The 16,660-nt window shown below is 35.7% G+C and overlaps 1 protein-coding gene across 1 annotated transcript; it reads right to left on the reverse strand.

Moving 5' to 3' along the window:
- Positions 1 to 1,579: 1,579 nt before the first annotated feature.
- On the reverse strand, positions 1,580 to 3,001 carry LOC136813873 (mitochondrial 2-oxoglutarate/malate carrier protein-like). Its single transcript, XM_067070370.1, has one exon. It carries the CDS (start codon positions 2,832 to 2,834, stop codon positions 1,932 to 1,934), a length of 903 nt encoding a protein of 300 aa, XP_066926471.1. The 5' UTR covers positions 2,835 to 3,001; the 3' UTR covers positions 1,580 to 1,931.
- Between the last annotated feature and the right edge of the window lie 13,659 nt (positions 3,002 to 16,660).

Genomic DNA, 16,660 nt, shown 5'->3' on the forward strand with positions numbered 1-16,660 from the left:
GGAAAAAAAGGTCGCCTCGCCGGCTGCTTTCGCAAACTGATCAAAGTTTGAATGTGAAAATCAAAATTTTATAATATTAGTCATCACGTTTAGACAAGCTGACAATGATTTTGCCTCCTCTATAATTTTAACGAGGTGGTAACGATGAGCTAGATGTGCTTTCTACAAAATACAAGCAGGGCTCCCACAGCTCCTCAAATCTCCTCAATTCTCCTTAAATTTCAAATGTCTCCTCAATTCTCCTCAAATCTCCTACTTTTTCTTGAATTTCTCCAATATTTTCTTCAAATCTCCTCAATTAAATTTGATCAAAAATATAAAAACATTCAACGTAGTATCGCTGGCCCTCTAGATGTTTCGAAAATTGATTTTCAAGAATAAAATGCAAATTTTTTTGCTTGCTTCGTTTGCACATTTCTTTACTCTAATATCATGTTTCCATTTCCTCGTTGCTTTTCAATATCTCGAAATCAGCGCCGTTCTGGTAAGGACAGGGGGCCATGACCCCCAAACAGAGTTTTAATAAGGAGCAAAATCAATTACGAAGTAAAAGTTTAGAAACTCTGAGGGTGGGGTGCCACTTCGGAAAATTAAGGGTGTTATTTAGACTATTGCCGCTATTGGTTCAGGCTGTTATAACATGTCTACATTTAAAAATATTTTCAGTTTTTTGTAGTTTTACACTTAGAGCCCCTGCTCCCCTCTAAGGCCTCTAAGGACCTAGCCCTCCCCCAAGATGGAGACTTTGGTAAACCTTTCCTTTGTTTAATTCGTAAAAAGCTCATTTTTACAATAAAGGAGACAATCTCAAAAGATTTTTGTGCTTATTTAAAGGTCATTTTCAGGAAGAGCCGCGCCCCTATGGCATGTGTGGATCATGCCGATGTAAAACATTATCCAATTTTTTTATTGAACAGTAAAGTGTTGCTTTTTTAACAACAAAAAGTATCATTTTAACTTGAAAAGAAAATCTCCTCAATTTTTTTAAAAATATATGAAAAATCTTTTACAGAAATCTCCTCAAAAAAGTGAAAAATCCTCCTTAATTCTCCTCAATTCTCCTTAAATTTGAAATTTTGAAAGCTGTGGGAACCCTGAACCCTGCAAGGGAGATGGATGTCCAGTCGTTTTTAAATACATTATCATACACAAACATTTTTTCTAAACATAGAAATGATCTGCTGCATCTGTGCTTATATTATACACAAAATAAATTTTCCTAAACATAGAAGTGATCTGACACCTCTTGTACACGAAAATTTATCCCCTCATCAATACTTAAAGATGCCACGTGTCCAAAAGCATGTAAATCAAACTTCCTCAAAATGTGACAGAAAATTGATGAGGGATGATGAGTCTTTTTTAAAGCTGAAAGATGATATCATATGACTGTTTAAAGATCAACAAAACACTTAAGTAAAAGGAAAAATTCACTGTTGAGATTGTAACGGCCAGACCAAAAAACTCTTCTACCATTATTTTCTACTGTACTATACCTAAGAAATTTTGAAGCTCATATTTTTTTGTTCAAAAACAAATAGTAGTATCAAAGAATCAAATGTCATTATCATTGTCATTATCAGTAATTCTACTTTCTTTTTCTAAAAAATTAAAGCTAAAAAAACAAAACAAAACAATTAGAAAAATGTTTTAAAGAACAAAATAAATACTGTTTTAAATGTTTTAGTTTTTAGGAAGAGACTTTTGTACATTTAATTTGTTACGTTTTACATCTTTTATAACCTAATAAATGCATTATAAATACAACAAAGAGACATGAATTTCTTGAAACATCTTTGTGTTTTGGACTCCCTTTTTTTAAACAAAAAAAAACATGCCAGAAAATAGGAATATAAGAAAATATACTAATCAGTTGTGACTGTTCAATCTACCTAAAAATACAGTTTCACTTTTAAAAGTTTGTAATTTTTTTAAGAAGCATAACGTTTTTTTGCAATATTTTGAAATTGTTCCAAAATTATGAAGGTTAGAACAGTATGGGGACCGATTCGTAGATAACATGGGGTGAATCCTTTCCACAATGCAAAAACTCCCTCGTTGCGAACAACTTTTGTCAAAACATCTAGTCCACCTTTGTACTCTGGTTTCCCATCGATATATTTCATGCTTTGGATTCTGGTCTTCACGATATCTGGTGGAAGTGATGCCCACGTTGTGGCAAGACCACTCACCATACTTGCGCAAAAATGACAAAAAACATTATCATCAAAATACTTCAGAGTCAGCAAATATTGTTTCACTTGAGAATAAGTTGCAAGTTGAGCAGCATTTACAAAAATGGCCCTTGTAATTGTTGGTAAACATCCTCTCCAGAGCGTTAAAACTCCTTCCTCCTTCACGACACGGAAAAGAGCATCAAATACATTTTTGTAGCCTCTCTGCTCATTTTTAGGAAGTCGACCATCTGAGGTCATTCTGATCAACGCCAATTCAGCTGGAGTCCCAACAAAAGCTCCAGTTCCTCCTGCAATCATACCAAAAGCACACTTCTGTAAAAAACTAACATTCTCTCCTGGTTTTTTGAATGAATCCATCAATGTTGTGTAAATTCCTAACCGTGTTGTTGTGTATGTTGCTTGTCTTAATAAACCGGCTGAGAGTCCATTATAAAGTGAAATAGGTCCTTCACTCCTAGCAATATTGATAAGAGCGTGGAATGCAGTTTTGTGTTCTCTTGCACCTCCACCAATTCCACTCATCTGCATTCTTGTTTTGACCAAGTCAAGCGGTTGAACAACGCAGGTAGCTGCCATTCCAGCACCTCCTCCCATCATGAATCGAACATATTTTGGAATCTCTATGTTGTTTGACATTTTAAAATCAACCAAACAACTTGTGCTTCTATTAACTTGAATCAAAATAACTTGAACTTGGGACAGACAACAGACAGGCTGACTTCAGGACAGAACTGAGGCAGGAACTGAGCACTTTCCAATTTCCGTGTTTACATTTTTGCCTCACCTTCCCAGTTAAAAGCTTTCAAAATAAGTCGGATATTGTTTACTTATCGAGACACACTCGTGGTACTTTATCTACGGGTTGGTCTACATGACAAAAAATGTAATCAGGTAATCAGACTATTTTATCAGTCAGGAACTATTGCAAATTAGGCTATGTTCGCCGATTCTGGCCTAACTTGGATACGATGGCTTAATTAAGCCAGAAATTGTAGCCTAATTAGGCTGGAAGGAACAAAATTCCAATTTTTGACTTGGATTTCAAAATCCACGTCAATATTTAGCTTAAAATGTCAAATTCTTATTTATTTGAATGAGTTCCGAATGTTTTTTGGGTAAAATTTGAGCGGACTGAGAAAATATTCAGTTTTTAAATATTATGCTGTTTCAGCAAAATTATGTTTAGATATATACAGCAGTACAGTCGAAATTATTTCAAGATTAATGTAAACAAACGTAATCCGAACTTTGCTTTAGAAACATGTTTTATCTATCTATTTTTTATCTTCGTAATAAACTTGTTTTGTACACTTTTAGATTTTATGAACAACCTTGTCAGCTATAATATATAAAAGAACGTAAAAAAGACCTTCCTCAATTTAAATATTTAATCAATCTATCAAGTGTAACTTTAATATCTTAATAACATATCTTTCAAAAAACTATACTTTTAAAGCCCACGATAACAACAATATATTATGATACTAGGTTTTTTTTCATTTTTCAGACAAAAAATGCTGCATGTAGAACTTAAATCGGCTTAATTTGGCTATCATGGCCAAATTAAGCTATATTTTAATTAGCCTCCGTCTCAGAACGCGGTCAGAAAATTTTGCGGATAATTTCACAGCGAAAATGCATCCAGTGAAATGTGAGTAATGTATCATGATTCAAGTCGACTGACATAATTATACATGTTACAAGTTACAACATGTTACATGTTACAAGTTCTGCCTACGGATTCTCAAGCTCGGCTATAATAAAACTATTACATGTTAGTAGCAGACCCGACTGACCAATGTTATGTAGCAGGTTGAAACAGGAGTTTCTGCTGGAAAGATGCAGTTTGTTTTCAAGTTATATCTTCAAAATAAATCAAACTGTGTGGGTTTCTTTACTTTCAAACAACCTACCAATAGTTTTGAAACACTCCATAATAAAGGAAGATGGCTCTTCTTGAGGAATGGCTTTCTGATACCCCATATAAACACGATGTGACATGAAAGTGAAGAGACATGATTTGTTGGTTTTTGTTTGATTTGTTGACTCATATATCTCATGGCAAATGGGATAGCAAATGACTTTTCATGTATTGCTTGGCTCTACATATGATACCTCTAACTTTGAACACCTCCAGAATGTTGAAAAAAGCATTTTACGAGATAAGTTTCGATTGTAATTTTCATGGAAATTTTTAATCGACAGATTTGGCTTGGTGTCAGTTAAGTTTGGTTGATGTTTGGTATCGTGCTCATTAAAAGCAATGAAATACCACACAGTCACCCTACACATGATGCCTCCAGCCATGATTGGTATCAGAATGTTGGAAAAAAAAACATTTTACGAGAAATTGTTGATAGAAATTATATTGACTTATTTTCACAATTTTGGCGGTGTGGGTTTAGTTGGTTGATAATGTTTACACTGTGGGATGACTGGGATGGTTTTCAAAAAACTGTTATATTGATTGTTGTTTGTTGGAATTGATTACCAAAAAAAAGAGAACTTTTTTGATAAATACTTTATTTTTTTCATGAATCGAAAAAACCGTGTGGATAGTATGTCTTGTAGTAACCAATGCAGTGTCTGTTTTCAAATTTTGAAAGCTCTATACCTGCTGAATTGAAGCTCTGACTAGCTCTGTTTTTAAAACTTTGAGCCATGTTTTTTTCTTTGTTGCTATTAAAGATAGATTTTTAAATTGTCGTAATGTAAATTTATGGTAAGGTTTTAGTTTTTGAGTTTAGTTCATCAGTAGTACATACAGTAGTATTTTTTCAGTAATCCTTTCTTGTAAATATAGTAACATTTAACCAGACTCATTGCCCTCATTATATTCGAATTTGTATTTTTTAGGACTGATAAGTACATATTTTAAACACCAAAACAAAGCAAACAACATGCCCAGTTCTTTCTGGACAAATATATATGTTATGTATACTTTATTGTGTGCTTTGAGTTCTATTTTAATCAACCCTCTCAACTGCTGATCTTTCAACTACTGTATCATTTATAGAATGGGCTTCCATAGTACCATTTTCTCTAAGTATTTTGTGCAAATTTTCAACAAAGTAGACTTCTTGACTGTCCTTGTCCCTTATGTTAAAAGTTGTTCTGATGGAGGACAATGCTATTTTTGGTAGCCTTCACATATCAATAAGGAGCTTTGGTGTAAATGTTTTTTCTGATGAAATCATACTAATCTGAAACTATTAGGCCTTTATGAACTTTTTAGAACAATAATCTTGCTCCAATCTTGAGAAACACTGGAAAAATAGGTTAGCATTCCCTGCCATAATTTCACAGATTTCCTCTGCTTTCTGCTTGAAAACGCTGTCGTATAGCCGAAAACGAAAGTGAAACTGTGCAAACGTCCGCAAATTCGGGCCCAGTCCTCTTCCGAGACGGAGGCTAATAAGATAATCACATCTTTTCACTCCGCTCTAAAAAGAGAAAAGTTTTTCGCTTTAAATACTCTTCTTAGTACAAGTAACAAGTCCATGTAGTAAGATTGACGCGGATTTTACTTGTTCTCAAGATATTTAGGTTTGAATATTTCATATATCCAAATTAAGCCATTAATATCCTAACTAGGATATAAATCCTAGCCTAATTAGGCGAACATCCTAGTTTGGCCATCATAGCCTAATTTGCAATAGTTCCTGACTGTTTATATACTCTAATTAGATAAAAATCGACAAAGCTCAACCTCATCTCCGTGTTGTTACTTGATTGACGCCAAAGAATCAGCCATGGTGGTGGTATATGGTGGTATGTTGGCCAGGGGGGGGTACTTATTAGGCAAAAATGGATGATGGGTATGTGCGGACGGTAAGGGTCGTTTTTTTCACCTTTCAAAGTCTAACTAAGGGTCGGAAAATTCATGATTTTTAGGAAATTTTTTGATTTCCAGAGAAAAAATTGTAATAAAATCTCTCTAGTAAGGGTATGACTTTTTTCAAAAATCAAAAAAAATTTTTAATAAAGTCTCTCTCTCTAAGGGTATGACTTTTTTCAAAAATCGAAAAAAAAAATTTCATAAAGTCTCTAAGGGTCTTTTCAACAAAAATCAGTCTCTCTAAGACAAGGGTCGGTTTTCGGAGGTCCGGTCCGCACATACCCCTCATTCGCCAACCCTAGTATCCCCCCCCCGGATGTTGGCTGATACTAGCACTTTGAAATTGTATCTTTACATTACATACAGACAGTGGCACTTTTCCAAATTTGAGTAAATCTGGACGAAAATCGACCTCTCAAGTCAACAAAGGGAATTTTAAAGATTTTCGAGAAAAATCTACCAAAATTTAGTCTGCTGCCAGCACTTAAGAGCCAAATTTATTTCACTCCAAATTATCAACGAGGTTTTGGCCTTTTTCTACCAAAAAAGCTGATGTGGTGGGAGCAACAAAAGCCTGAAAAGTACCGTGAAAAGCACATGCCGAAATCAACCTGTGCGTGTGCCGACCAATCGAGATTCTATTTAGCGCGCAATCAGCAGAGAAAAGTAAAGTAACCATGACGACAATTCAAGATCTTGGATTAAGTTCAAAGTTGATATTTCGACGAAACACAACTAAAAAATGTAACCAACGCTTTTTAAAAAGAGTCAGCGATAAAGAGAATCATAACATAAAGTCTGTCTATTATTCCGATTATTCCATTGAACTCGGGCAAATTAAGGCATGAAATTTGGACCAAAGTAAGTTGCACATCATTAAAAGGATCATTTTGAAAAACACTTTTTTTTGAATTTTTGCTGACGTCAGCACTTTATTGCAAAATTTCGTATTTTGCTGATTTCTGCTGTTGTCAGCAAAATTTGAAAAAAAAATTATGCAAAAATGTTCCTATTATTGATATGCAACTTTTGTCTAAATATCATATTTATACCATAAGCCAAACTGGAGTTATTTAAAAAACAAGTTTTGCTGACGTCAGCATTTTTTGGTTTTTGCCTAATATCTTTTTTTGGGTGAAAAAATTAATTATAATAGCACAGCCATTCCAGTGATCTACACTCCAATAGACCTTTTCATAAATTACGTCATGAACATCACTTGCCTCGTTTTGAAATTATTGCCATGGTGATTAACTCCTAGCAGATTTTATTAGAACTACTTTCTATTTATAAAAATATCATTTAATGTCTCAAGGGACATAATCACCATGGTAATTGTTTGAATGCGAGGCAAGTGATGTTCGTGACGTAATTTATGAAAAAGTCTATACGCTTCTTTCGATGTATGAAGTGATATGCTATGACAAGTGGAAACGGTGATAAAAAATTCAGGTAAATTTGAAAAATCTGGACAGGCCTTAATTTGCCTGAGAAGTAACGTTACCATAATTAATAGTTTAGTAACTACTGTTATAATACATTTGGGAATCATGTAAAAGATTTCTTTTGAGAGAAACTCATTTCAATTACACTTGGAGGTTTCTAGGGAATTCGCCAATAGTAAACATGCATTAAATAAGGCAATAATTGGTAATTAATTGGTAATAATTAATATGGTAATCGTCAGCCGTGCAAAATTACTCGAATCTGATTGGTTTAGAGGAGTGCGATTAATCGTTAATTGCACTATTACCACTTTTTGCACTCTTCGGCGGGGGGACACTTTTGTCCCCTTATCCTTTACTGAAGATTACCTCGGAATCGTATGGTTTGTCGTGCAATTAACGATTAATCACACGAGTAACAAAGGAGATAATAGTAATTTGCACGGGTTGGCGGAGGAGCGGAATCGGCCCTTTTTTCGGACGGAGTGGCGGAATTTGGCGAAAATTTGGACGGAATTACGAAAATTGGGTTCTCTGACGGAGACGGAAAATTAGACAATTTTAGTGCGGAAAAACGGAATTTAGCAAAAAAATTTGCGGAATTTCGGAATTGGTAAAAGATATTCAAAATTTGCGGAATTTTCGACAAAAAAATTGAATTTCAAAGGAATTTTCGGTGACGGAATTTTGGTTCAATTTAAGACGGTTTGACGGAAATTGGAGAAAAAATTGGCGGAATTGCGGAATCGGGTACCCCCTGAAACCCCCCCCCCTGTTACGAGTGATTAATCGTTAATTGCACGACAAACCATACGATTACTAGTACTAATATTTGCTCTTCACCTTTGATTCTTTCTACAATGATTAGATTAACACATGCGCGATAAATTTCTCTACTTGGTTCAGAGGTTGATGATGTGTTCTTTGAAAACTCAACCTCTGATACTCAGGGGGTACTCAGGGTAGCAAATCACCTTTTTGTGCTCTTTTCTACGCTGAAAATTTTCAACGTTTTTGAGCGTACAGGAGCACACATCCCCCAATTGATAATTTTTCAACTAATCAAGAAGGAGAAAAACTACTGAGTAAACAAAAAATGTAAACATACTATATTTATCAATACTCAATATAACTCTATAACTCTATAACCTCTGATAGTGGGGGGGGGGGGGCGTACGAGATTTCGGTATTGCGGAAATGGGCCTATTTTTGTGCGGAATTTCGGTAATCACGTCAAAAAACTCCGGTATTTCGGAATCCAAAAAGACTTCGGTTCCGGAAAAATGCCTATTTTTACTGCGGAAATTCGGTCTGAAGAGCTTTAGTTTCGGTTTTTCGGTATCCGATTGTGTGCTTTGGAAATAATTTCTATCCACAAAAGACGCTTTCTGGATCAATGACGTCAAGCACAAGCGCGCGCTAGAAGCTAGCGGCGTTCGCGCGCACATATTATGGGTATAGGTATGGATTGCTCCACAACACAATCTTATTTCTTGGGCAGACCTTTTGTAAGCAGTGGAAAATTGAAGATTTTTCAAAACTGATCAAATCTCGCACGATGAATGACATGATGCCTTGAAAGCTTTGTAAGAAGGTCATTTGTCTTCTTGTTTTTTTATTTCTTAATATGACCAGTATAATTGAATGCCATAACTTTAGTTGCTCAAGTAAAACATGTTGAAGCTTTTAACTTTCGAGTCCAGATTGAAAATGAACAAATAAAAACATGCGCGCCTTTTCTATTCACGAAAAGAAAGGTAAACGAATCCAAATCTTTTTTTTTTAAGTTCAAACTTAACATTTTATAAAAAGGCGTTAATATTTTACTGAGAGTCATAGCATTACCTATCATTCAAAACGATTGAAACTCTAGTTCTATAAGCTATATAGCTTCGGTTTCAAGGTCAAGATTGTTCTTATTGCAGGGGCTTCAACACAAGGGTCTCTATCTAATTACAATTTCTTACTCTCTTCAATAAAAGGGTGAATAAGAATAAGAGGGTATACAAATTATTGAGGCGATCTATTTACATTACCGAAGACAGGTATGAGCTAGATTTTTTCCCTTTTCCACAGAAAATTATGAGCTGAAGTCACTTCCAGAGGCTATTGGTATCTGAAGCATTGTCCTCTATTTTGTCATTCGAGACAGACCAGAAAGAGCATCGATAAAACCCTGGCTTCTCTAACTGGTGTTCATGGTTTTGTTCCGACCAAATCATTTATCTCACTTCAACTTCTGAATGGTCTTTAAAAAAACTTAAAGAAAACACCGACATGTTTAATTTCAAAAGCACTACATGTTGAGTATATGATGACGCTTTCGGTAGAACATTTCCACTCAACTAACACACACAAAACAAGTGCTTATGAGCCAGCTACAGTACTCGCGTGAATTTATGAGGCCCGTGAAAGAATCTCTTAAATGTTTGTACCCATGGTCGGCTCACTATTTTACCAGCAGGAAAGGGTATGACCGAAAAGTTCGATAAACTTCAAAGAACTTTCTTGTGTTTTACCACGAAAAAAACGATCAAGTTACCCTAATCTCCAAAACCGACGAAAAGAAACTACGAGTCTTGACAAACAAATATACTCGTGCCGTTCGTCAACGCACAGTCTGCCAAGAGACAACTATGGCTAAGACGGGTACACTTTCCCGCCATTTGTATTCGTCCAAAATTAGTGAAATTGCAGATACCGCTGAACTCAAATCAATATCATATTAGTGACAAAGATAAAACTAGCAATTAGCTGTCGCTATGAATGCCCCGCCGATAGCAGATATTAGCCCAGAGGAACTTAGTCATGAAGAGAGCAAGGGAATCATAATCAGACTATAAATTGGTGAAATGAGTCTTCATAAAAAGTGCTCAATGTTACTAGAGCTGTTTAAAGTTAAGAAGCACGAGCCGATGCGGTTAAAATTTTCTCAGTAAGATCCATACATAACGAAAGTGTCAATCCAAAAAAACATGTTTAATCTACCCTTTCTGATGCAAAGTGACTTAAATTAAAACCATTACAGGTTTCGCAACATATTAAGAACTAGAATGATATCAAAGTTGATTTTCTTCAATCACAAGATAAAATCAATAAAATCCCTTTTGAAAACCCAAACATAAGAATGTGTACTGTGAAACTGAAATGCTTCCCTTTCATAAAGAATATACATAATGGCAGATTAAAAGGTGAATTTGAAAATGAAATTGAATATAATTTCAGTCATTTGATTTGAAATTTAAAAAGTAAGTAACTTTGGACTGGTGGCATACTGTAGATAAATTTATTTGTATCACAGGTTACTGAAAATTATCTGAAAAACTTTAACAATCTTTATACGTGTTTCTGCAAAAAGTTTTCAGTTAGAATAAATTTCTTCATGTTACTAAAGATATGAATTTGATAGTTGCTCTCAAAATTGCCAGGGGAATTTCAGATACCGTTCCTGTTGCAACCACCGTCAACATGGTTAAAAACTTTTCACTTCACATGTAGGTACAACATTGTGTTTGTATTTTATTGGACGTCTGGTTCTAAAAAGTCAAAAAGTTTGTTCAGATTTGATTTGAGCAAAGTATACTCCTGCGTTCAACATCAATACGGTACAATGTGCCGTGGGGGTTTAGTAGAGAGAGTGTTCGAGTCTGTTCATAATATGAGGCTGAAAATCTTTCGGCGTACCTTACATGGAAGTACCGGTCTGACACCGTGACATAAACAGCATTTTCAAAGTTTGCTTTTTAAGCTTCAATATTGGCGTAAAAATTATTCCACAAATCGCATCAAATACTTCATAATCCATCGTTTTTCGGCTTTTTTTTTCCGCTTCTGTTTACATTTTTTCTGCGCGCTGCTTCCCATGCACAACCATTTTTTTGCTGTAAACACTGTGCTTAAATGTCCACGAGAATGAATCAGTTCATGTTAGTCATAGTATATTTTTCATTGGCATGTCTCACTCACTAAACCTTTTGTAAGAAACTCGATGTTGGTACCAGTTTTTGGCACGTTTTGGCGCAAGGCTTACTCTTTGAAAAATTACTTTCGGCGCATGCAATATCCATATAATTATAGGGTACTCTGGGTTTTGTCTTTCCACCAAAAATTTCAATTTAATTTCATCCTTCAAAATGAAATCACTATATAGGTAAACAATATGAATTAACGGTCAATTTCCCTTTTGTCTATGCCTTTATAATATCAGCAGGGTTTCGTTAGAGCAGCGCATAACACTCTGTCTGTGTGTGTGTGTAAACAAACTGTCATTGAAGATGTCCATCGTCCATTCTGACAATTGTATAAGGTTTGATCTAATATCAGTAGTTTGATAGTTATTAGTTTGATAGTTATTCATTCAGTAGCAAACAATGTCCCTCAAGTAAATCCAGTTGAGCAACTACGTTAAAAAGATATTAACCAAGCAAAAATAAAATCTTGTGTGCTGTTTGTTGTTTGTGAAAGCTTTTAGCTGTGTGGACTGGCAGTGCAGACGGGGAAGGGAAAGATCTAGTTTCAATCACCAATTCCGCCCTTCTCCTCTTTTTCTCTATTTCCTGTCTCTAACTCTGTTTTTTCTGATTTCTGGACTTACTTTTTTCTGAATTTGACTATTTGAAGCTATTTTGCTAATTCTGAAACTATACTCCCACAGCTCGGTTCGAACCACCAAATGCAAGCAACCTTGGTTTTCAAACCCGACGCCTTACCACTTGCGCTATCGTCGCACAGCAGAATTTCGCAATTCATAACATATTATACCAAACTGGCAAAAGACGGGGGTAATGTTATTATAATATGGGTAAAAGTACCCCTTTTTAAACCTGACTGAAATTCGAGCCGTTACTAGCAACCCTGCGGGGCCAAAGGCGCCGAGTATGCACCCGGCACAGTGACAAGCCGTTACTAGCAACCCTGACCCTAACGGATAATCGAATCCTGACCCCCGGAAAATTACCACGGACTAGAAAGAACGAAAAAAAAAAACTTAACATTTTTATAAAAGGCGTAATATTTTAGAGTCCATCATTACCTATCATTCACAACGATTAAAACTCTAGTTCTCTCAGCTATATAGCTTCGTTTCAAGGTCAGATTTGTTCTTATTGCAGGGGCTTCAACACAAGGGTCTCTATCTAATTACAATTTCTTACTCTCTTCAATTATAGCGTGAATAAGAATAAGAGGGTATACAAATTATTGAGGCGATCTATTTACATTACCGAGGACAGGTATGAGCTAGTTTTTTTCCCTTTTCCACAGAAAGTTATGAGCTGAAGTCACTTCCAGAGACTATTGGTATCTGAAGCATTGTCCTCTATTTTGTCATTCGAGACAGACCAGAAAGAGCATCGATAAAACCCTGGCATCTCTAACTGGTGTTCATGGTTTTGTTCCGAACAAATCATTTATCTCACTTCAACTTCTGAATGGTCTTTAAAAAAACTTAAAGAAAACACCGACATGTTTAATTTCAAAAGCACTACATGTTGAGTATATGAGACGCTTTCGGTAGAACATTTCCACTCAACTAACACACACAAAACAAGTGCTTATGAGCCAGCTACATACCCGTGAATTTATGAGGCCCGTAAAGAATCTCTTAAACGTTTGTACCCATGGTCGGCTCACTATTTTACCAGCAGGAAAGGGTATGACCGAAAAGTTCGATAAACTTCAAAGAACTTCTTGGTTTTACCACGAAAAAACGATCAAGTTACCCAATCTCCAAAACCGACGAAAAGAACTACGAGTCTTGGCAAACAAATATACTCGTGCCGTTCGTCAACGCACAGTCCGCCAAGAGACAACTATGGCTAAGACGGGTACACTTTCCCGCCATTTGTATTCGTCCAAAATTAGTAAAATTGCAGATACCACTGAACTCAAATCAATATGATATTAGTGACAAAGATAAAATAAACCTGAGAAGGTACCCACAAATTTTGACAAAGACAAAGATGAGAAGGAACATGAAAATACTTACGATCTTGAGAGTGGAGGCAGTGAAGCTGAGGACGGCCAAAAAGCTAATTCGGAAACTTGAGGCTTAGACCAAGCGTCATTCTTTATGATTGGTCGATCATCAAGATTCAGACGTGCAAAATCAACTCCTCAAAGTTTGTATCTTAATCAACTCAGTTCTTCACCCAATTTTAAATTGGTTTGATTTTAGTCGATGATTTTTATTAATTTTGTAAAGCGTGTTTAATGTGAAACTAGAATTAGGGTGTAATAGTTGTACTGTATGTGACAAAAATATTCTTTTCCCCACACTTTCTTCCTTGATTTTATGGGGGGAAAGCAAATTTTATCGGAATTAGCGAAATATTTTTGCGGAATATCGGATATCAGGTAAAAAATGCTCGGAGTTTCGGAAATCAGAAACCCCGTACGCCCCCCCCCTCAAAGGTACTCTAGGAAGAGCCCCCAAAGCATGTTTGATGTCAATGAGAAAGAGAAAAAGCGCCAATATAACGAAAGAATTATTCGTGTCGAAGTTGGCTCCTTTACCCCATTGATTTTTACCACAAGTGGGGGGGTCAGGAAGAGAGGCTCAGATCTTTATCAAGGCTTTAGCCTTAATTATGTCGGAGAAAAGGGATGAACTTCTTTCAATGACACTGAACTTTATCAGAACAAAACTTTCCTTTGCACTGATTCGATCTACTGTGCTTTGTGTCAGAGGAAGTAGGACTCCAAAGAAAGCACCTGACCAATCAATGGACATTCAAATGACAGAAGCTATAGGCTATATTTGATTTTTTTTTCTAGATATTTTCTTGTAAAATTTCACATCATATAACTTTTCTATACTGTGCTTTGTTAGTATCACATTTTTCTCTATTCCGCTAAGGAGTAACATTTTCATTGATTTTCTTATAAAGAATATATTTTATCTTTAGAAAAAAAAAAAAAAAAAAAAAATTCAATCTGTCAATAATTTTCTCAAGCGAAGAGTATGCGAAGCGATTCTAGCTTTACGATAGTGCCGCGGGTCATCAATAGGATAGTATTCAATTATCATTATCCCTTTATTTTCATTCCTAGAACTTTTGCAAAAAAGGGAAAAATAGAAAAGTTGTATTTTTTACTGCTCTATTCACATACTGAATGTAAAGGTCGGACACTGCCCAAAAAAGGACCTTTGTATCCAAACTGGTGAAAAGAGAATCGACTCCATTGAAATATCGTTACACTTTATATATTCCAATAGGTGAAAAACTGTGATTTCACCCGTATGCTCACTGAGCATAGCTCACACAAATCTACTTTACAAATTGTCTTATTTATACAAAAATCTACAAGTTTTTACTTACATTTTGAGTCCCAAAGGGAAAGCTAACAAACGTAAAGGTGCAATTACAGATAATAAAAGTGATAAAATACAATTAACTATATACAATAAAAGGATCAATTCACAAATGACTTATAAAATAAATAACAAATTAATTACTGCTCAGCGGCAGTAACACTTAATTTGAAAGATCTTCTATGTGGCGTTTTCTTGCAAACTTCAAAAAACTGATTTTTCTCCCGCCTTTGCGGGACTTTGGCTTAAGTGCTTGAGTGCAGCGTAGGGTACAAAGTCCAAACATGCGTTTCCCGTAATGCTTGTGTGAAGAGTTAGGTCTACACTGTAATAGCCTGGATATCCAAGCTCAAAATTTTAGAAAAAATAAGTTTTACCTCAGCCAGACAAAGTTCTAAAATTATAGAGCTTGGTTCACCTAGAAATCAGGTGAACCCCTGTTGACAGATTTTCCTGCATGAATCCCATGGCTGCAAATAAATATATGCACACAATGGCATGTATAATTTCAAGATGGTACCCCAGCAGTGATAAATCAATTTAGAATGGCAGCCTTGACCATAAAATATAGACAGTGTGGTGGAAAGTCTGTTTAGACAAAAATTGCAAAGTGAATTTTGGAGAAAAAAAATACTATTGTCGAATGAAGTTAATGAGTTTTATTTCAAAACTAATAGTTTCACGCCGTGAAGACGATCATCAGTTGAAAATAAAATTTAAAAAAACTAAAGTTCGTTTTGAATATTTACGAAGAACAATGTACTGGCTTCTTTTGACAACAATTGACGTCAGTCTTTCGAATCGTGTTGTTTTAGCGTGAACTTGTTCACGTGGCGGCATTTCGAAATCAGTTCGTTTCTGGAGTTCAACAGCTTGTCGGGCTGGTTGAATGTTGCAATTTCAAACTTTTCACTGAGACAAAGTGAACATTTTACCGAGGCACGGTTGAAGGGCGGACAACGACGGATTGTTTTCCAAGTAATCTTTGGGTGTCGGTTTTTACGTTTCAACCTCCAAATTTCCTTAGAAAGTTCTGTCTCCTTTTCGTACTTCTCATTAGCGAATGAAGACTTGTGGTTTGCAAAGCGTTTCTTAAATTTGGGTTCAGCCAGTCCGATATAAAATCTTTCACCATATTCCGGTTCATCGTCACAGGTCACTGTCGCTTGATACACTGATCGCTCGACCAAGCAGGAGCCGTTGAGGGGACATGAATGCTTATCCCTACAGTTACATGTCCGTGCGTCATCTTCACCGTTGTCGCGTGAACCGACACCCAAAGATTACTTGGAAAACAATCCGTCGTTGTCCGCCCTTCAACCGTGCCTCGGTAAAATGTTCACTTTGTCTCAGTGAAAAGTTTGAAATTGCAACATTCAACCAGCCCGACAAGCTGTTGAACTCCAGAAACGAACTGATTTCGAAATGCCGCCACGTGAACAAGTTCACGCTAAAACAACACGAATTCGAAAGACTGACGTCAATTGTTGTCAAAAGAAGCCAGTACATTGTTCTTCGTAAATATTCAAAACGAACTTTAGTTTTTTTAAATTTTATTTTCAACTGATGATCGTCTTCACGGCGTGAAACTATTAGTTTTGAAATAAAACTCATTAACTTCATTCGACAATAGTATATATATGCTTCCGATTCCGATTGGTCAAGCACTCTTCTGATGAATGAGAGTTCAACTCAACAAGAAGAGAAAAAAAATATATATATAGTATTTATAAAATTTACATTTTCGTTTTTGCTTAAAATATATATCATCATACGGTCAAGAAATAAAATTTATTTGATTTCACATTCTCTATTGTCAAGTTCGTTTAGGTCGCCTAACTTTATGTTTTTGAGGCCACGGGAGCCT

This window comes from Clytia hemisphaerica, unplaced genomic scaffold (genome assembly GCF_902728285.1).
Source record: "Clytia hemisphaerica strain Z4C2 unplaced genomic scaffold, Clytia hemisphaerica genome assembly, whole genome shotgun sequence".
Classification (NCBI taxonomy): domain Eukaryota; kingdom Metazoa; phylum Cnidaria; class Hydrozoa; order Leptothecata; family Clytiidae; genus Clytia; species Clytia hemisphaerica.

Bases quoted from the DNA above. Each gene is read 5' to 3' on its own strand.
- LOC136813873 (XM_067070370.1), bottom strand. From the start codon at position 2,834: ATGTCAAACAACATAGAGATTCCAAAATATGTTCGATTCATGATGGGA.